This window comes from Coturnix japonica, chromosome 1, assembly GCF_054131305.1.
Source record: "Coturnix japonica strain WE chromosome 1, WE-NBRP24, whole genome shotgun sequence".
Taxonomy (NCBI): Eukaryota; Metazoa; Chordata; class Aves; order Galliformes; family Phasianidae; genus Coturnix; species Coturnix japonica.
The window spans coordinates 40,604,679-40,627,129 of record NC_140663.1 but is presented as its reverse complement, the minus strand read 5'-3'; the positions used below and the strand labels follow the sequence as shown (position 1 = coordinate 40,627,129).

At 43.9% G+C, this 22,451-nt stretch overlaps 1 protein-coding gene across 1 annotated transcript; it reads left to right on the top strand.

Moving 5' to 3' along the window:
* The first annotated feature begins 5,670 nt into the window (after positions 1-5,670).
* On the top strand, positions 5,671-20,107 carry UBE2N (ubiquitin conjugating enzyme E2 N). Its single transcript, XM_015858170.3, has 4 exons — positions 5,671-5,786; positions 18,257-18,503; positions 18,672-18,812; positions 19,426-20,107. The coding sequence occupies exons 1-4, from the start codon at positions 5,757-5,759 to the stop codon at positions 19,464-19,466; spliced, it is 459 nt and encodes a 152-aa protein (XP_015713656.1). The 5' UTR covers positions 5,671-5,756; the 3' UTR covers positions 19,467-20,107.
* Positions 20,108-22,451: the final 2,344 nt, after the last annotated feature.

Below are 22,451 nucleotides of genomic sequence, written 5' to 3'. Positions count from 1 at the left end.
TTATGTTGATTCTTGTTGTTGTTCAAGTAGGTAACATTATGCCTATATTCAAACAGTTACCTAAATAAATAATAACAATCAAAAGCATTTCCTACAGGTTTTACTGCTACTTACATCATCCCATTCTGATGTCTTGTGTAGGTAAAACATCCAAGTGGAATCTCCTCTCAGTACAGTTTCAGCCAGTGCTGCCTATTGAAATCATTCTGAATTAGCTCAATGACTGTTATGACTGCTGCTAAATGCAAAACTGTGCTTCTATGCCTCAATTTCCCTATTTGTGTGTAAGGATAAGAACAGTTCTTTTAAAGTACCCTGGGATTTACTGACAAATATTTCCAGTGTAAAGTCCAGATGTTACCATGGGAATCCATTCAGTGTATATACATCTTTTTTTGCTGAGCATCCTGTTAAACAGACCCTCTTCAAGATGTAACAAAAAAGACCAAAATGTTTTTATGTAAAATAAAGAATCCAGGTTTTGAAAGTTTTATAATTGCTACTGCAGTTATAAACTATTATAGACCTATTGTAAGATTGCAGAGAGGGTAGGAGGAGGAAGTAAGATTAGTCAGCCACAGGCTCAGATGGTCTCGATCCACCCAGTGAGTAACTAGATGACAGCAAAAGCTGTCACAGGAAGATGGTAAGCAGCTGTGTTGAGTTGTCCTGGGAGTATTAATTGTATTAATTGCATTAACTGCAATTCTTTCTTCATGTTTTCTATCTGCAGTAACACTCCAGAGCACCTTATTGTTACATAGGTGCTTGCTTAATTTATTCTCAGAACTGCTGTGGTCCTAGAGGTGGTGTGACACAACTGTTATGGATCTACGCATGAAAAATCTGCTTCCCATCCTGGCTTTGATATAGGTGCAGTGGGATGTGAGAGGCTGAGTCAACAGAATGGGTCGCTGCTGCTGGAAGGTTTAATCCTACATTCACCACATCTCACACTGTTTACTATTGTTTCTCTTGTGCCAGCTTAGATTTCCCAGCCCAAGAAAACTCCCTTGCTCCTCCCATTCCCTGCAGATCAGCACCTATAGCACTCCAGAAATCTATAGCAGAATGCAGAGAAAGGAAGTAGGAGTTCATTGTTGCTTGCAGGCTGTTACCTTCTCACACCCTCAGGTGCTTCTGTCCCCTTTCTTGTGCCAGATCTACACATATGCATGACTGCAAGCCATGTAAGCCCACTGATCACCCAGGAAATATTCATGAGCCCTCTGCGAGATCAGTGAGCTGAGGGAGCAGAATCATGTGGCAGAGGAAGGAGTGCAAGATTCTTCTCATCAGCAATGCAAATACAAAGTGGTGTAACTCTGACAGGAAACAACACCCTAAATAACCACTGTTAAGGCAAGCCTTGGTAGAGTTGTGGTGCAGGAATGAACTCTGATTTGAATGGGGACTGAAGGTGACAACAGTCTTAACAAACACTGCACTTGAATTTGCTTTGAAATGCCTGTGTTTGTAGCCCTTTATAAAAGCTAATCAACAGCAACAGTAGCTAAGCAAGATTGCATTTCCAGAATGAACCTGCAGCTTCAGGCAGCCTGAATTCAGCAGCAAGGTACCAGGGAGCAGCGGAAGCAGCACTGCTCCTTGGGGGCAGGTGAACGGGGATCTGAAGACACTGCAGTATGACCCCACCAGTGGGATGCAGTCCTACTGCTCCCAGAGCAGGTGGGCAGGGCAGTGTGGTTACCACAGCAGGCCCTGTCAGTCATCCAGGGTTCATCTGGCCTGGCCCAAGGTTACTCCAGGAAATCCACCATCAGGTGGATCAATCAGCAGGTGACAGGTGGACAAGATACGGTGTTGCTCAGGAAGGGACTCAATGTCCAGGTCACTAGAGGGTGAGGGTAGAGGCCCCAGCTGAGGCCCAACACAGCAATTAAGGCTTATTTGTGCACCCAAGGCCCTGACAGAAAGCTGTGGAGTGAAAATACCATTTATCCAAAGTCTTTACTGATCTAAGAGCAATACAGTCATCACATTCTATCTATGAGGGGTTTATTTCAAGGAGATTAGGGAAGCAAACAGTTAGCAATTGCTAAGAGACTATCAGACAGAACTCCAGGCGATGGTTCTAATGAAAAGTTTCAATCTAATTTAAACGAAAGCATCAATCTAAATGATTGTCAAACACGTAACTTCTTCATCTTTCAATCTACCAAAAGAAAAATGCCAGGCTGAGTTAGGGAAGTCAGCTGTCTAAATGAAGATGCATGACTTCATTAATTACACTATTTGGGGTGAAAGCAGAACTTCTGTTTTCCCCTGAACAAACTTGGATTTAACAAAAAAGAAAAAAAAAAAAGAGGATTACTAAAACACTTTGCAGGTTTTGATGAATTACACATGTAGTGCTGTGGAAATTTAGTTTTCCAGATCTACTTTTCTTTCTCTCGGTTTCTCCTCCCTGCTCCCCTTCACGTGCCCTTCAGAAACTTGTATGTTTCTCCAGGTGGTTTTAATGATATTGCTACACATTGCTTTGAAAAAGGGATCTCTGAGCCATATTGCTCAAAATAAGAAGAGAATATGAGAAGAATAAACACATTTTAACTGCAACCTTGAACTAGCAGTAGGAGTCCTGAAGAACTATTTGACCAATGGGTTGGCTCACCAGTGGCACTTCTCCAAGAAAGCCTTACAAGAGATATGCCAAAGGAAGGGTGAGCACACAGTGCTATGTAGGCTGTAGTCTAGACCTCAGCTACAGTGGCAAAAATGGCAGAGCATCCAGAATCACAGAATTGTAGGGGTTGGAAGGGACCTCCAGAGATCATCAAGTCCAACCCCCCTGCCAAAGCAGGCTCCCTACACCATGTCACACAGGTAGGCGTTCAGTCGGGTCTTGAATATCTCCAGAGAAGGAGACTCCACCACCTCCCTGGGCAGCCTGTTCCAGTGCTCCGTCACCCTCACTGTAAAGAAGTTCTTCCGCACATTTGTGTGGAACTTCCTATGCTGTACTTTCCTATCCCCACGCACTACTGAAAAGAGACCAGCCTCACCACTATGGCTCCCACACCTCAGGTAATTATAAACCTGAGAATGGATGCTGGAAGGTCACTGGGGGTGGGACAGCACCTGGAAATTACCAGAACCCCCATAGGGTGGGGCTAGCTGAGAAGAAGAATCTCCCTTGGCACTTAATTGTCTTTACCAGATCTGATTCAGAGGATCTTTTTTATTCATTTGTTGGGAATTTTAGAATGCATAAAAGCACATTTTTCACTATAGATTCTACTGGAACACATCCCTAGTACAGATTCAGTTCAAAGTAGCAAAATACAAAGCCAAGATCCTAGAGTAGCCAACTTGGATGGCTTTCCCAGCACTCATATGGGTGCTTAGGGATCTCAGCAGTAGTCCTTCTAAGAGGTAGCACGATTTAGAAGAGCGACCTAAATCTTAGTACATGGAGAACAGAAAACAATGTTTTTGTTCACTGCCCCTTGTAGAGCAAGTGGACTACAAAAACCTCTTCCCAAAAGAAGCCAGAAAGGGAGGCACTGTGAAAATTGCAGCTTTCCCAGGTTGTAGCAAGCTACTTGCTGAGCAATGAAAATGATTAAAATACAACAGCTTGCCGTACTGACTTGCTGCAACCCCAGACACAAGTGGGATTCTGTCTATGACACTTACAAAAACACTAAACACAACATTTATCAGCACTGAGTCAATCATGCTCTGCTGTAGTGCATCTAGCAGATATGGGGGAAGGTTCGCAGAGCAGAACTTCCATTGCTTTCAAGAAACCAGGGGTTACTGGCATAGGACAGAAGGGTGATATGGGGCCATTTGTTCCCTTAGCTATCCATCATGTTCTGTGAAATTTACATAACATGGGAAGAACAACGTTAACAGAAACCTATGCATTCTGCATACCTGCTAATTCTAAATGAAGACTCCTAGTTATTACTGGGTGTCATAGCAACATGATTACAAATATGTGCAGTCATTCATGAATCTGCAAGATGATATGAATACTAAGGCTCTCTTTTCACTAACCTGTCCTTGGTTTTCTCTCCTGTCTCCCTAAGCAAAGTTTGCTTAATCCCATTCATCAAAAGCAATTAGATGCTCTAACCCATTTTCTGAAGGTTTTCAAAAGGGCAGATGTCACACTGAGTGACATGGGTTAGTGGGCATGATGGAGATGGATCGATGGTTGGACTAGAAGATCTGAGTTGTCTTTTCCAACCACAGTGATTCTATGATTCTATGCTGATCCACAATTAAAGAACAGTTGTAACTGTGTACGACCAGATTTTGCTGAAGGACCACATCTCAGCACAGCTATTTCACAAGCTCAATAATGAATGCAAATGAACTCACCCTTCACCGAGGCAAGATGAGGGAATGTTATTGATTAACTCTTTGAGATCCGATTCTGCAAATGTTTGATGCATTTTTTCTTGCCATGTGTCAATACATTGATTTAATCGACTTCACAGAAAGTTACACCCATAATTTTAGGAGAACAATTTAGTGTTTAAAGGCCCAAAGGGTGTACAAGAATGCACAGGGCTGGTGTTTTTCATGAGTTGATATGAAAAGTTTGTAATTACTGGTAGATTCAACAGCTGAGGAGATCAAGTAGTGTAGAACAACTATGTACCTTTTAGTAGCCTTCTCAAAAGATAGAGAAGGAAAATTTGGTAAGTTTTTGGGAAGCAATGTGGGGAGGATGAAGATTTTGGCTTAGGGGAAGCTGAAGATAGGCCTCATGGCAGCTGCAGCCCCTCACAGGGAGCAGAGGGGCAGCAACAGGCCCAGAGGGAACGGCATGGAGCTGTATCAGGGGAGGGTCTGGCTGGGAGTTAGGACGTTCTTTAACTGTGTGGTGGGCACTGGCACAAGAACATTTGGACTATATTTGCAGACACAGGGTTTGAATTTTGGGTGGTCCTGTGTTGAGCCAGGAGCTGGAGTTGATCCTTGTGGGTCCCTTCTGACTCAGGCTATTCGGTTTCCTTGATTATAAGGAGGGAGACACGGCACTTCTGACATGCTTCATGTTATCGTAACCACCATGGGTTGATAAGAATGTTTCTATCTTAGGACACAAAACAAGCTAGCAGTATTTCTGACAGGAGCATGTTGGCAATTACACAGCCCAGATTTGCCAGTGTTAGAACTGTCCATTCTACCAGTGTGTGAAAACGACGTAGCTGATCTAAATGTCCTGTTTGTGAACCAGGACTAAAGCAATTGACAGAGAATTGTTTGTGCAGGGTCTTGTTCCTGGGAAACTGCTTCATCTTTCTGTGCTTTCATTTCCCATCTGCTCAGCAACGGTGCTGGATGCTACTGTTGCTACGTAGCTGTAGTAGGGAGCCACAGGATGCTGTGGAGGTAAAAACACCATGTAAAACACCACGCCATCCATGTAAAACACCTCATCTTTACAACATTTCCCTTCCTGTCAAGGAGGAAGAGACGTGACTAACGAGCCTTTAGTATCACAAAGGTGACATGTCCTGAGACATCCCTGTGACTGTTCGCTGACACACGTTGTACCACGCTGATGAAATCCGAGCTCTGTCAGCGCGGAGCTCCGGCCTCACAGCGGGACTCGGGGCAGGACTCGCCCCTTAATGGCAGCGGGCGCGGCCTACATTGCCCGACGTGCCGCGCCGTGAGGGCGGCGCCACCGGAAGAGCGGAGCGGGAGACTTCCGGCTGTGTGCGAGCCCCGAGCGGAGGCGAGCCCGCGATCTTGCACCCCGACGAGACAAGATGGCCGGGCTGCCCCGCAGGATCATCAAGGTAACCACGCGTGCCGCCCCGCGGGGCCGCGAGGCACCGACCCGCGGCTCGTTCTCGCGGCGGGCAGGGTCGGGCCTGGCGCCGCTTCCGGTGCGCGGGAGCCGGGGCCGCGCGGGGCAGGGCCGCTCCCAGGCCTCCCGCATCCTGCGGAGCCGCCGCCGGGCCCGGCCAACGCGGGGTTGAATGAGAGCGAGGCGCCGCGCCGGGCCCGCCCGTCCCCGCCGCTCCCTGCTCGGCCCGGCGGCGTGCTCGGGTGGCGGGGGAGCCGCCGGGGCGTCCCGGTGTGCTGTGGGCGGCTGGCGACAGCGAGGCCGTGCCCGTCGCGGTGCCCGCCCGGGCGGCGTCCCGCGGCCCTTCGGGGCTCGGGCGGCTCCGGGCGCAGTGTAAGGCTGCTACGTGCGCTCCGAGCTGCCGGCTCTGATGCGCCTCGAGTTGTGTCTGCCAGGCTTCGCTTTTGGCTTCGGCCGCTTCCAGCTGCACCTCGTAGGGAACTGCAGGCTGGCTCAAACGCATGGAGTCACTCGGCACAGGCGCAGGGAGCTGCGTTGCAATGCAGTTCGTCTTGCTGATGATTTGGTCCTGTAGCCGATGGGAATGCTTCCTGGGTTGGCATCCTCGATCCTACTCGGTTTGCAGTATGTGGTTTGCAATCTCAAATCGGTGGTCACCGACTGCTCTTGTAGAAGTTACTAAACGATTCCAGTAAGATTCATTAGTTGGTTAGTGGTAGCACTTGTTTCATTTCCACCTGAATGAATGTCACAACTTGCAATAATGCTGCAAAGCTCTTCTTGGTTGAGCTTGCAAAGTTGGCAACCATTGTAAAACACAAGAACACAATGTGTTAACTAGCTGATGCAAAAAATAAAGATATATATATATAAGTCAGTATATCTATATCTACCTATCTATCTATATAGCAGATGTTAGAGGAGATGGGATAAAAATTCAACAAGATTTTTTTTGTGTATGAAAACAGCTGAACTGTGACTGATGCTCAGAAATACAGGCAGGCAAAATAACGTGTCAATCTTACAGAAGTGAGTTTGGTCGCCCTGTTGCCTTGGTGCGCAGCATACAGTGGTGAATATATTTCAGGTCTGAGGAAATCTCGTGATATAGCAGAACTGGTGTTTATTGTAGAGATGTGGTGAGAGATGAGTTGTGAAGCTGATATGTCCGTGTTAGATTTTGCTGTAGGTTTTGATAGTTTTCTGGCCAAGCTAGTCCATACATTTCATTCTTAGCACCCTTGTTTCTTCTTTCTTAGCTTCTTAGGGAAAACCTAGAGCAATGCATGAAGCTCATTTCCAAGATAGAGGATGGTATGAGAATGTTGCTCTTGTCCCTGGGGATAGACATCTGAATACCCCAAGCAGAGACCTAAATGGTCTAGATTTTCTCCAGCAGAGTCTTGCTTGGAATATTTCAGTGTTGTCTGTTGCAGGGTGGTGCATATTCTGGGCTGTCTATGTCCAGGTATGCACGGTAGGATGTCTGCAGACAGTTCAGGGCCTTTGAGTCTTGAAATGGGTGACTGTTTCTTTAGCTCCTGTGCTGTGCATACATGAGGTCATCAGCGCTATGTATGGTCTAAGACTTGAACCTGACTAGTATTGCAGTCTTGAATGTGTAAGGTAATATTTGAAAGTATCACAGCTGCAGAGTTGAAGATCTAGGAACGAGCACTTCAGTCTTCATGAGTCTTGAATGAGGGCTGTTTTGATGCTTGCTACTGATCTTAATGTTGGAGTTAAATAGCCTATTGCTGCTTGTCGTAGTTGGAGAGGAGTAAATGAACTCAGTGAGAATTTGAAAGATGAGGAAAGGAAATAGAAGAGAGAAAGATAGATGACAAAAAAGGGCTGTAGAAGGTTGAAATAATTCTAGTAACAAGGTGCAAATTTGATAACTAAATGCTTTGGGTTACTGCTAGGAGAAGACCTTTTCCCTTTGATCCACATGTGGCCTTTGTGTGGTCATCTGAGGGAAGCACAGCGATAGCTGTTGGGGTCTAGCAGTGTGTGTGCACCGTAGCGAAATGCAGAACCCAGCTAAGGGCTCAAAATGCAGTTGGCATTCCTCATCTTGATGGACTGCTGGCAGATGGCCTGGCTCTCAGGTTGAGTAGCGGCCTGCGCTCTCCAGCCTGCTTCTCAGCTCTGTGCAGACTGTCATCCAGCCCAGCAGGAGAGCTCTGGCTTTCCTTGTCTCAGCAGAGAGCTCTATTTATATTTTCAGTACTTCTCCACGCTCATTTAAAAGGTGTCAGTATAGATATTGCAAAGCATTTTTTACAGGAGATAAAGGATTACTCCTGGCTCGCCGTCCTCAGATTACTTGGAAGGACAGGCTTTAAACAAGTGGGGTGAATGATCTGTAAGCTCAGGAGATGACTCGCTTTAGAAGTATGGCTTATGGTGTTAGCACATCACAGATGTTGAGTAGAAAATGTGATAGATGTGAATCCTTAAATCAGATGTATAATTGGAACTGGAGAAACACTGTGAACTTTTTTGTTACTGCACATATTTAAGGAGTGAATCTTTGCAAAGTACCCAGTAAGCAAACCCAGAAATCTTCATTTTCAAATGTTTGTTAAACCAATTATTTCCTGTGTTGCAATGTCATGTTGCTCCAGTAGAGTAAGGAATTGAATTGCATCTTTTTTTTTTTCTCCTTTCCTTTGGCTGACATTCAAAACCACCTCATTGCTGTGTCAAGTGCAGTGAATATATCTGAATGGGATGGGCACCGTTGCCTTGTGTCATCCTTTAGCATTTCTTCTTTCAGTTTTCATTGCTGCAGTGATCTCATCATTCATGGGTTGGTGTCCAGGTCTGTGTGTCAACTGTGTGACTCGTTGTTAATGGCACTTTTGTTACAATCCCTGCAGCTGCTCATCTCATGAAACAAAACGTCTGAAGATTGTTCAAACTTCTTGTGAATGAATTGATCAGTGTGAAGCTATTGAGCCTCTGATTTCTATAGTCTTTTCTACAGTCTTTTCTACTAAAGGCTTTTTGTAGTATTTCTAAGTTTCTTTGAATGATGGTGAAGTGTAGAAATGATGTGTTTTTGGTCAGCACAGTTCCTTGGTGCTGCTCAAAGGAAGGGTAAGTTTGGACTTTGTAATGTGTTGTTGTCCCATGAGCGCTGTTTGAATCTTGTGTATAGCTTCAAATGTGACAGAAGAATCACAATTTCTGATGTCTCTTTTTGTCCCCATAAATCTCTCTTAATGTCAATGTATGGCTTTGCACAGTTGTTTTGTCTGGCAGCAAAAGCCAGGAGAAATATCACCAATGTATTTTTGTTGTTATACGTGAGTGGGGAGGGGTTAGTAATGACAGTGAATGGGAAATCTTGCTGCTAATGGCATTTGGACAAAAACTCTATGTTAATTATTTGCTTTAATCACGCTTTGATAGTTGAGTCTACAGTAGGTATTAACACAAGGCTCTAATGCAAACGTGCTCCCTAAGTGCAAGTGCAGGAATGGTTTATGCTGTTAGCTCTTTAGTCATTCACTTTTTATGGTGCATCTCCAGCTCTATTAAAGCTTGATCTGTGCTAGTACATAGATAATCCTCTAGGAATTTGCCTAAAATCTCAGCTTCACAGTTCCAAAATCCTGTAATCTGCTGTGGAAAATCTGAGAATGTGGTCGTTCCCAGGGGAAAGTGATCCTGACATTACAAATGCCCCCTTCATGTTGCTGGTTTTTGGTAACAAAGTCATCCTCCAAGTCTGTTTTCCTCTGCGAAAGCGAGGTTATCTGGAGCGTGCTCATCTTTATCTCCCTGTCAGTACTCTGCTGTTGTTAGAATCTGTGCTGTGGTGATGGGAGCTGGAGAACTTGAAGTGCACGGGAGAGAACTGTGATGGATGCAGAGCTCACTGTGCCTGTTTAGCAGAGCTTCAGCTTCAGACTGCTAGATGTTAGTTCACAGATTGAAGTGCTGTTGAATCATTTCTAAATCACCTGCACTGATGGCACGCTCTACGGGAGGTGCATTTAACATGTTGATATGCTGAATGTTGTTCTGCTTTGGTTCTTTGGGTAGGTGCAGTTAGGGTGATGAGGTCCAGGAAGCTGCAGGCAGGAGGACTGCTGGAAGCCATTAGCCCAATAATGATCCCAAGAAGCTGGGGCATGCAGGATGCTCACACTGAGGGATTATATGGCAAAGAATTGAGGAATTCATGAGGCCAGCTACTGGAAACCACAAATACAGCCTTCTGCTTATGATGTTTGACCTCTGCGTTAAAATTTAATCGACTTTACTGGTAATTCATTTTTTTTCCTCAAAGAAGATAGCATTTTGTGAAGGCTTTCTCCGGTGTAGTTAATTTATAGTGATACAGTTTTAATCCAAGCATTTTGAGATCTCACTGGCGATATGAGATTTGCTTGAGTTACATTTATTTTCAGTAATGCTGATTCTGGTCAGTTATTTTCTTTGTTGTAATGAAATGATAGGATCAGTGTCCTGAAAGAATCTGTGCCGGGATGTGGTGTACCATTAAAAGAAGTTACTGGAGTAAGTCTTTGTGGTTTTCTGATGCTGCTTTATCCATATATGTAGAAGAAGGTCTTGAATGTGCTTCAGTTTCTCCCACTGCCTTCCTCTCAGAAATCAGAGCAAAACCATGCGTGCAGCTTATCTTGTATGTGATGTATCAGTACTTCAAGTGTGATCTTCCTCCTTATCCCACAGTGACAGAACATGAAAGAATTGCCATTCAGGAAGTAATTACAACTTGTCTGTGTGTCATTATGCTGCTCTGAGTTTAGTTGTATGCAGCTAAAAAAAGTTAGTTTCTATTTCATATTAAATATATATATATATATCCAAACTGCTTACAGTAGTTGAACATAATGGTGCTGGTGGATGGTGATGGGTTTTCTATGCTCAGAATAAAAAGATGAAACAAACATATAGTGTATGTGCTCCAAATCAAAATGCTGAAGGTGATAATGTACTTCTGTGGTTTTTGTAGATAACCAGCACCAGGTGGAGAAATTGCCACCTACTTCAGTTGGATGAACTGGAATTTCTCAAGGTGGTCCATGTTGGCCAGCCTTACTGTGTGAACTGTTACAGCCTGGGCTGTACTGGCACAGACAACTTTGTGCTGCTACAGTGAACTTGGTCTGAGGGACTGTCTTGGCTCAGGACTTTGTTGTAAGGGTTATTTCTTAAGCCAAATCACTCGTGATCTCATTTATCGATGGGCATTGCAGACTCTTGGGCTGATGAGGGGGGTGTGTGGAACTGTACAAATTAGCACTACTACTGAGAAGATGCAACTTTCCTTGTGACCAAAGCCTTCTGTGTTGTGAGAAGAAAAGGTGGGCGTGCAATATAGATGTGGGTTGAGTTGATCAAGGACAAGAAATCTGGCTGAAATAGTGGGTAGGAGGGCAGTTCAACTGCATTCTGAAGTCAGCATCTGGAGCTGATGAGGAATGGGATGAAGGATTTGCACTGATTTTTAGTCATTAGATGAGACATAGATCTAAATTTAAGAGGGGGGAAAAAGACACAAGACAAACTTGGCTTTTTGATATTGACTTTCCATTTGCTTTAGAAACCTTTCTGTGGAGGTTGGCAGTATTTGCTTCACCTTCTCTGTGAAGCAAATACTGAGAAGTGACTAATCAGCAATCATTTAAACTGGAAGTTATTTTTCCCCATCATATTGTCTTCCACATGATATCTACCTGTTAGGTGTGGTGCCTTCCAAGTGCTATCTCAGCTATACCAGCAAGTGGTTTTCATTTTTTGCCCTTTCTTTCCTTGAAGAACTCCAATCCTACAGATGACTCTGCAAGTTGGAATTCTGTCCCATATCCTCTCTAGAAATGCCTTTGGATGTAGAGGTTTAAGCAGGTTGCAGATCAGTAGTTGCTCTGTAACTTGCATTGGGTGTCTGCTGTGCTCTCTCCAGAGCTGTGTGGTGATGTCTCCTCCCCTGCCTCACAGAATCACAGAATGACCCGGGTTGGAAGGGACCTCAAGGATCATGTAGTTCCAACCCCCTGCCTGGCAGGGCCACCAAACATACACCTTTACTAGATCAGGTTGCCCAGGGCCCCGTCTAACCTGGTCTTGAACACCTCCAAGGATGGGGCATCCACAACCTCACTGGGCAGCCTGTTCCAGGGCCTTTGCAGTGATTTTGCTCATGCTTTTTTTCCCTTTTCTGCCCTTGCTATTATCTTTATGTGCTGTTTCGTGTTTCCTAAATCCTTTGTCCCGGAGCTGCCCCCACTTTGGCTGCAGGGCTGTTGGAACTTGCAGGAACCAGCCATGTCTGGCACAGGGTAGCCCTGGCCTTACCTTGCAGGCACTAAATACAAGTTCTGTGTCTCACAGAAGGTGTGGAGGCTGGTACGCTTCTCTTTCACTCCACGTGCTTCTCTTGTTTATCAGTAACTTTCTTTCCAGCTAGTTTGGGGTTGATCACGCAGTGTTGCATGCCATTGGTCCTGTTGTACGTGGCCAGTGCTATGGAGGAAGTTTGTAGCCATCAATCTGGGGATTTTTTTCTGGTAGAGGGCGTATGCAGAGGCAGTCCATCGAGAGATGTGTGTATTTCTGTGCTTCTTGATGATGGAAGGAGCTTTTATTTGCAGCCAGATGCTTGACACTCCTGGGGGTTGCCACCCTCTGCTAGAGGGCAGCAGAGTTTGTGCTGCCTAAACTTTGGGGTTTAGAAACCTAATTGAGAGAGCCCAGCTGAGTTTTATGGGATTGAGTTAGGCATGCTGGCGGGATTTGCCTCCCGGGTGGCTTGGAGGGATGGCTGCCTCTGGCAAGGGAGCAGCATTGGGTGCTGGGAGTGAATGGGAGCTGTGACAGGTGGCCTTTTGCTGTGACAGATAGTGATCGATCTGATGAAGCCGTTTTGGCTAGTTGAACTTACAGCTAAAGGTGGATATTAGCTAAAATACTTCACTGTCTGAAGTAGATGAGGGCTATTTTAGCTCCCCTTGGACTGAAAGGTTCTTAGGGATGTAACTTCCATCATAGCTGCTGGTGTTAGAGGTAAATTTCCTCGCTGCTTTCAAGACTTGTGCTGATGACAATATAAGGAAAGAATAATTAACCTAAGACTTGGTGTCAGGGTGTGATATTACAGCATTGTAAAAGCATGAGTGTTTAACAGCTTTAATAATTACAGTGTTTTTTCTTTGGCTAAGAGGGGCCTTGTTAATGCTTTCCGTTCTGAACTCTGAGTGTAACTTTATCCCAGCTGTGCTGAACTCTGAGAGCTTAATATATAGGTGCCAGCATAAAGCTGCTGGCCCTAGGGATTCTTTTCCTGTAGCAACTGTGCTGTCAGAGGTTGCTCGATAACTGTTTATAACCACTAAGATGCAGAGTCTTCATCCATCTATGAAGCCTTAAATACCAAATACTTTAATTTAGCATTTCGCCATCTGTTACTGAAATTAGCACTCCTGGTAGTTAAGGCTCTTCCTTTGGAATGAGGAGGAAGCCTCCGCGCTTCCTTTTTAGGTTGGTTGCAGAGGGGTGATCTGTTACGCTCGCATCTTGCTGTGATGCTTGCTGCAGCCTGAGCCCATAAAGCAGCTCTTCTGTCAGAGCGCCTCTGTTCTCCCAGCTCTCTGACAGCGCGTTCGCACTCTCCTTTTTGTGGGCACAGCTGTTTGCATGGGCATGTGGTGGGCTGGATCAAGGACCTATGTTTCACCACGGGGTCAAAAGATCAGCATGCAGGCAGAAGTGCTGGAGCGTAACGGGCTGAAGTGGAAGGCCCCACAGCCTTTCTTCCTTCCTTCCCCTCCTTTTGGCCTCTCACTTATTGACTGAAATGGCTCAGGCTCTGCTAAGTGATGGGATTTCTCAAAATTCCCTTTGTTTAATGCACTTCATGAATTTCACTGGATGATTTCACAGTTGGTATTACAGGACTGTATAGAGAACTGTGATAGATGGTGTCCAGTGTGTATTCCTTCAGTTGTAACTGCTGAAGTCGCAGCCTCAGACTAGAGTGTTTGGCCTGTGAATTAATATCTGTGCTTTTTGGTTGGTGAAGTTAGCTGTAAGCAGTAATAGTAGATGTGAAATAAGGAAAAGGAGGTGTCAGTAAATTGGGTGCACAAAAAGAAATTACCAAGGAAAGCAAATCTGGCTGAAGGCACTGAGTTCGGATTTCTTCATTGAGTTATTTTGTGTTGACTTGCCAAGCAAACATATTTTTTACATTCTAGAAGTCTTCATACAATAGCCTTAAAGATTACAGAGAAAGTTTAAACATTGTCCGGTCCCATGCAGTAATTTCTTCCTTCATTGCTGGTATGGTCTTTATCAAACAAGTGGAGCTTTAAAGGTTTCAGTTCTACTGCAGTGGCTGAGCTATGTATTTTTTTCCAACTGCTTGCATATGTGATGTGAGCCTTCTGGTTATAATTATCTTCCAGTGTGCCATTGTTTGCTATTGCCATAGTGTTGAGAGCAGGTAAGACTTCTGAAGTCCATTACAGTAGCTTTTGTTCTACAGAGTGGTGGAATACATATTCCTTAGTAGCTGTTGTTTTGACTGAGATGTTGGCAACTTGGGCTTTTATAAAGACTATTGAAAGACTAGAACTGATTAAAATAATGGTGTATTTCCAGTGGACTCCTTTATGTTGCTCTATCTCCCCGTGCTCTAACAATTGATTTTTATGCATGCCTGTGTGGAAGCATCCTCCGTTGTTCAGTTTGCTTCCATAAAGAAGATCTCTGTCTTGCTCTGGGTGTGTGATACAGATGTATCCTGGTTTCTGTGTTTCAGCATTTATTTTTCTTCCTCTGAAAGCAGCTTAATAAAGTCAGGTGCTCAAAGAGTGAAACTCACCCCATTGAATATCGATATTTTGCTTGTGTGACTTCTCTGCCTCTGCAGCCTGAACCATCCTTGCTCCTGCCTCCTCTGCTGGTCTCCTCTAAACATCACAGACCTTGTCCTAGGCTGCCTTGGCCTCGCAGGTTACCATATAAACAGGTTGATGTTTTTTTCCCCATGGGTACAATTCAAATTGAGTTTAATGTCTTGGTAGAAGAATAGCTATGGAGAATGTCAGCTGCACCATATGTCACTTCCGTATCATCTGTCACTCTACTTCAGGCCACCTGCAATACTAAGTAAAGCTTTGGCTCATCAGAAAACATTCAACACTTCTGCGTTTCTTTTAACCGCTTAATTAAAAACAAGAAAGGAAATGGTGGGGAGGTGTAACGAATTCTGAGTGAGAGCAGCGTGTTTTGGTGGGGTGTTTTTATTCCTTGCAGTATTGCCTGGCGTGTATCTTACTTTTCCATCTATTCATTTTCATTAATCCATGAGGGCTGTGAAATTAGTTTGAAATTGAGGCAAAGTGGAGTAAAACGAGAGCAAAAAGGATTCTCGGTTTAGAAACGTGAAGTGTGACAAATAGAAATAAACTGCCTGTGGATGCGAAGGATGTGCCTCAATGAGTGCTGGGGTGTGTTCTGTGAAACTCAGTTCACTATGATAGAGGAGAGCTAGGAAGAAACACTGTGAAGTGCTATTCTGCTACCACTAAGATTGCACTTGGTATTCCTGTGCAAACAAACTTAGTTACTATAATATAAAGTGAAGTGTTGTATACACTTGAGCTTCCAGATGAATCTAATTAAATGTAGAGAGTTAAAAATTAAATTGGAAGGGTTTTTTCTTGTGGTTTTTATTTGGATCTTTTTCAGTGGATAACCGTCCTCTGGGGAAGGTAACAGATAATTAGATTAACGTATTAAAGGAAATTACACGCTTCTTTTTGGAGATTGAGTCCACGTCCGTGGGCTTCTTTTGTAGGTGCCCGTATTGGAGGTGGTGGGAAGGGGGAATGGGTGCAACATACCTATAAATACATATATATAAATACATATACATTCTTAAAGCAGGTTGAGCTTCCTGAGGTGGTGCTGTGTTGTCCCCTGTAACAACAGCTGTGTGTCTCCAGTGGAACTTACTGCTTATACCACTTATGGCAGTTGGAATGGATTTCAGGATCAGCACGTCTTCAGCTGGCCTGGTCTTCAGACGACTTTACAGTGTGGAAGCTGAGTTTCTGATTCTGCCTCAGTATTTAGTACTGGTCCTGCTTAAGTTTAATCATCTTTATGTGCTGTGGCATTAAAACACAACTTCTTGATTTGTTTTCCCTTTTCTGCTCCTTTTCATAGAATCATAGAATAGTTTGGGTTGGAAGGGACCATTAAGATCATGTAGTTCCTACCCCCTGCTATAGGCGGGGATACCTCTCTCTAGACCAGGTTGCTCAGAGCCCCATCCAGCCTGGCCTTGAATCCTTCCAGGGAGGGGGCATCCACAGCCTTGCTGGGCAACTGCTCCAGCATCTCACCACCCTCACAGTTCATAGATGTCCAGCCCAGGTTCTGAGGAGCCCAACAGGCAATGTAACATTATACGATTTTTTTTGGTTCTCATCCCTTCTGTTATTTTATAGAAGGATAACAGTGTCTGTGTAACGTAGGGTATAAAGGTCTGTCAGAACATAATGACGTTCCTGCAGTGATAAAGCCCTCAGTATGATGCTGTACCTTATCAAAAGAATCATTTTTCTTGTATGTGGGTTCACCCATTGTTTGCTGACAAATGGCTTTTAGTGGCAGTATGTGCAGCTCCCAGCCTGACACCGCTCCCTTGGATGCACTGGCAGGTAGAAATGCTGATGCTGCTGCCATGGAACTGCTGATTCTGGGTTGTTTCAAGCCAGGATTGGCTCTGTGGTATGGGTACAGTCAGCACACTGGTGTGACTAGGGAGGCAGTGTGGGGGTCAGCAGGACAGAGCTGGGGCTGGGGACACAACATAAATCTTGTATGTGTTGCAAGTTCATTTGTATCCTTTGAAATATATTTGCAAGGGTGAGTGTAGGAAGCTTAGAGCAGCTTGGATGTCCTTACAGTGTGGTACGTAAGTGGTACTGGCAACTGTTGCCTGTGCGGATAAGTCCAGCAAGAAGTTGGATCACATCAGTTTATTGCCGTGTGTTTAGGTAGATAATAACATCAATATTATGAGCTGTAGGAACTTGATACATTTGATACGAATGTTTGGATTGTAGTGTTAATTACTGGGGCTTCAGTGCTTCAAGTATTTCATTTGCTGTTGCTGAAGTGAGATATTAACCATGTCATGACAGTCACTTCAGTGCTGCCTGAGTTATTCTAACAAAATACGTGTATTGTAACAGTCTGGGTTATATTTGAAGGACTTTAAGCCATGTACAACTATTGTGCTTGTGTTACGGCTATTGTAGACACACTGAGTAAATACACCATAAAACTAGGGCAATAAATTAATATGACACCCACAGGTTACCACTTGCTAAGGCAGAAATAGAAATTCTCTTTGTGTAAGTCAACAGGGGAAGGCGGTAATAAAATTAACTGCACGCAGTGAAAACAAGCTGGAGGAAAAGCAGGAAACGGGGCTAAAATTACCTGAGGAAATGAGGTCTCTGCAGAACTCCTTGTCCCTGCCTAATGTCCTCTTGCCAGCATCAGCCTCTTTTTGGGGTGGAATGGTGCCTACGGGACTTGTGAGGGCTGGCAGTAGTGGAGAAAGAAGTGGGTACAGAGCTCGGTCTGCTCAGCACGTTAGTGGGATGGGTGGCCAGAACGCAGGCAGCTCCTCACTGTGGCCACTTTGTGGAGCGTGGCACAGAGTTACTGCTGGAGGCAGAGCAACAAAGAACACAAATCTGGGTAGGAAAGCAGGCTTCCCTGATTCTAATGTGTACAGAACAGCTTGTTTGTCTGCTACTGATTGTTAGAGGAGCTTTAAGTGTGCTTATTACGTAGGCTGAACGTGCTTGAGCAAAGGCGGTTCACACATACAGATGTTTTAGGTATTTATACATATAGCAACGTCTTTAATACTGGGGTTGCGTAGTACTTTCAGTTCTTCAGAGTTGATTCTGATTCCAAGACAGACATTCATTTTAAAATCAATGTGCTCATGTTAGAGTAAATCTTGAATGCTTTCTGTGAGCGGTTGGTCATTTTGTTTGTCACTGTTAGGCTTCTCTTTAAGGCAGAATGGGAGATGCTTCTGCTGTTATCACTGATGTTCTTTAGATTGCTTCTGCTTATACTGAAGAAGCTGGTTTGGCAGTAGTTGAATCAGAAGTAAAGCTGTCCTTAAATCTCTGCATTGGTGGCCATTACCTTGTGCTGAGGAGGAGGCACAAGTTGTTGTAGCAGCTGAGAGATTTGGAAGGAGATCTCTACCAGTTCACCACATTGTGTTCTTTGACTTTGATGCTCACTTCATAGTTTCAGTGTTTGTTCTTCATAGTTTCATAGTTTCAATTCATAATGAAGACTTGTCTTTAAAATAGTTCATACAGTGTGCTGACGTTAAACAGTTTGTATTTATTACATTGCCTCTCCTTCTCCTTCTAGGAAACCCAGCGCTTGCTGGCAGAGCCAGTCCCTGGGATAAAAGCAGAACCAGATGAAAGCAACGCACGTTATTTTCACGTGGTCATTGCAGGTCCACAGGATTCCCCCTTTGAGGGTGGGACATTTAAACTTGAACTCTTCCTTCCAGAAGAATATCCAATGGCAGCTCCTAAAGTACGTTTCATGACCAAAATCTATCACCCTAATGTAGACAAGCTGGGAAGAATATGTTTAGATATTTTGAAAGGTAAGTGCAACCTTATTTTCTTCTTATCACATACAGAAACTCGGAGATTCTCTCTAAAAAGAGATTTGTTTATATGGATATCTTTACCCTTTAATCTGGGAGTGGAAAACTTGTTATTTCAGTAGACTGCAAATGTGGTATTTCATACTGCTATAAATGTCTCTTTAGATAAATGGTCCCCAGCTTTGCAGATTCGTACAGTTCTGCTATCAATCCAGGCTTTGTTAAGCGCTCCCAATCCAGATGATCCACTAGCAAACGATGTAGCTGAGCAATGGAAGACCAATGAAGCCCAAGCCATAGAAACAGGTGATGTATCTGATGCTTTTCTTCCAGCTTTAGGAAATACGGTGAGCCGATGGCTAATTGGTTGGGGAATTGAAATCCCAGCCTTCTATTTTGTGCCTGCAGTTTGCAGAAGTAATTAATTACTGCTTGCGGTTGTTGTCCAGGTTTCCTGCATATGCCTGCAGTGGTCTACTCAAGTGTGTAAATGCAGCCGCATAGGAGAAAACTTAGTGATTTTCTCTTGAGCTTTTACGTACCTAAATTGCAAGGGTGTCCAGTGTGGGCATATGATAAAATAGATGTTCACACCTGTGTTTTACCTGTGATGTTTAAGGAATGGGTTATTTAGCTCCAGAAGGTGTCTCTTCCATACCCACTTCTGTCTCAGGTGTGGAAAGAATGATTGCATTCTGTCACTTCTGGCCTTGCTGTGCTTGTGCTGCTTCATCAGATCTCTGTTTCTGTCTATGACGTATTGTGTATATTAGGAGGTCAAAGTCACGCTTGCCTCACAACTGATACGTTTTGTGTCTTTGCAACAGTGTAAAAGTAACGTTAAAAAGTCAAGTAACTTGAATAGAGCTTGAAAAATACTTTCCTTTTTTTCTTAAATGTGTTTTTTTTTTCTTTGCAGCCAGAGCATGGACTAGGCTATATGCCATGAATAATATTTAAATGCGCTTTGAACATCAAGTGTGCATCACTTCTCCTGTTCTGCCAAGACCTCTTCCTTTTTTTGTTTGCATTTAATGGACACAGTCTTAGAAACATTACAGAATAAAAGCCCAGACATCTTCAGTCTTTTGGTGATTAAATGCACATTAGCGAATCTGTGTCTTGTCCTAATTCACTATTGTAACGCATGAGCAGAGGCTAGAAGTATCATCTGGATTGTTGTGAAATTGTTTAAAAGCAGCAGCACATCTCTGCTTTTAATCCCATCATGGTTTAAGCATAAGCACTGTGAATGAAGGTAGGCAGGGTTAGCTGCGGGGCTTTTCGTTTTAATTTTGTGGGCTCCTCCTCCCTTTTTATGGTGATGCTAATCGCATTGATAAAAGCAGCTAACCAGTTATACTTTAGAATATACCCTCTAGCCCAGTCTAACTTAGACGCTGTAGATGGACAAGCTTCATTGTTTGAACAAAAAACAAATGGGAACATTAAACATCCATCACCTTCACTAATAATATTGTGATTCTGCTGTCAAGTGTAGAGAAATCCCTCAGAGAAAAAGCTTGTGACCATTTTGTATGGCTTGTCTGGAAAATCTCCTGTAAATCTTATGTTTTAGTAAAATATTTTTTGTTATTCTACTTTGCCTTTGTACGGTTTCTTTTGCTGTGTTTTCATTTCTCTTCTGTGACAATCATATTGAAAAGAGAAAGAACAAAGTGTGGAAAGCAGAACTGACCATTTGTCTTCGCTCTTCTGACAGATTAAAAAGAGTAAAGAGGTGGAATTCACCAGACGTTTTGCTTCTGTACGCTGACTTATTGCATGAGCCTGTGTTACGTGGGTGACCTTACCTGTCCAATTCGATACAGAGTTACATTTGGAGTGACTGGGGAGGGGGGAAAAAAAGCCTGTTACAATTACAATAATCATTTGGATAATGCATTGGTATGCGTCGTCATGGAGTGTAAGCAGGTAGGAGGTTGAGCACCAAGACAGCAGTAATTGTGAGCAGCTGCATAACGTGTCTTTGATTAGCATCAGTTGTTACACTTTTCAACTCGAATTCCTGTCCTCTATAAACATGGAACGTACCAGCGCACAGAAGCAGTTGCAGGCAGCTCATACAAACGTATGTTTGCTTAACCACGTCTTGCTAGCACCTCTTACCACTGCTTTTATCTACTGGCCTTCTGCCTTGTTAAGCTGTTTGCTTGAGCAGCCGGTGTGAGTCAGTAGTGGCAGTGCTTCTGTATTGGAGGGAAGGGAATTCTGATGTGACGCTTCCTGCTTGTCTTTCAGCGCATGCATCTTGTCTGGGAACCCAGCAGCTTTTTTGGGAACCCATCTTGTTACTTCCTATCACTTCTTGTATCCCTGCTCTCTTCTCATATTAGCTCCAGCCTCCCAAATAAAATCATAAAAGATTTTGGCAAGGCTGACCTGAAGTTTCCATTGACAACCAGCTGTGGTTGCAGTGGGGAGTGCTGTTGTGCAACTTGTATTACGGCCATAGAGGCTATTGGTGTTCTCCTCCCTCTTTCTACCTCTTACTCTACTATCAGCTAAAACCTCTATAGAATGTGGTGTATTTATTGTGCTCTTAGGGGAGATTAACAGTATCTATTAGAACTACTTTTCTTCCAACCAGAATGCTTTCAGTGATTGGTAACTGGTATTTTCCCTTGAAGTACTTTAAGCGTGATTGAAGCTTGGTTCAGAATTCAGCTTCACGGTACAAAATAAAACCCCTTGAAGGTGGTTTATGTGTTGAATGTAAGCTGAAGTTGTGTTCAGGGCTTGTAACAGGTTGCTATTCAGAATGGAAGTGCTGTTAACCCTACCTTCATGTTACAAATGAGCATGTGCTTGGCTTCAGCTGCTCTGTGTTCCCTGTATGCTCTTAACACCAGCAGCTTTTGTGCAAGTAGGCTCTGCATCACCTTCACCTACCTCTTAAAGCTTGACACGGGCGCTTCCCACTGGGTATGGCTTGCCTTGGCTCTCCAGTGTGAGGAAGCGCGGTGCTGCCAGGCGCTCAGAGCCCTGAGCATCCCCTGTGAATATGGCTTTCTCCATTGGCAGAGAAGCAGGTTCTGAAGTGGTGCTTCACAGCTCAAAACTAGGTGGGCTGAATCCAGCCGCCGGGCATTGAGCAGACGGTCAGTGTTTGTAAGTGCACGGCTTAAACCCCGGCTGGAGCTGGCTGTTGAGATGAGAATGTAATTAAAGCTACGAGTAAGTTCTTGATGGGATATTATTAATATATAAATAGAAAAAAAAATCCTCTGCCCCCATTTGCTAGTGACTGAATTAAGTAGATTATAGAGCAGGTTGAATAAGCATTAGCTGGTGTGTGTCTGGGTTACTTATTTCTTCTTTATTTTACTGTTACTTTTAGTATCTCAACAAATTGGAGACTGAGGGAAGTCTGTACGGTCAGAGTTGGAGATGTGAGTCAGTAGTGATGGTGTATCTGAAGGTTATGGTGTCAAAGGACAAGCAAGATACTGTATTTCAAAACTGTTTAGAATGTTCCCAAGTGATGGTTGTGATGAAAGGAAACTTTACATAGGCATCCTAACAAGTGAAATTCCTGTTTGTTGTGGGGTCTATTCAGGTATATTTCAGTCTTTCAAGATCTGGTATTTCTATATGCGTGTATATATATGTATGTAATATAAACCTGATTTAAGAGCTGCGTACAAACTCAACCTGGCAATTTTATTCTATGTTGTGTTGGGGAATGTGAGCTTTAGACTCAATTAGAATCGCAGAATGGTTGGAGTTGGAATTGGCCCCTGAAGGTCATTTAGCTCAACTCCCTTCAACAAACAGGGATTCCCTGAAGCCAGTTCAATGGGGCTTTGTCTTTTCCCCCTCAGCTAAGCAGGTGTGTATTTACAGGCAATATCTGAACTCGAGGTTACTACTGCTGCATGTATCTTTACAGCTGGTTAGCAGATGCAGCCCTCTCTTAGGGAG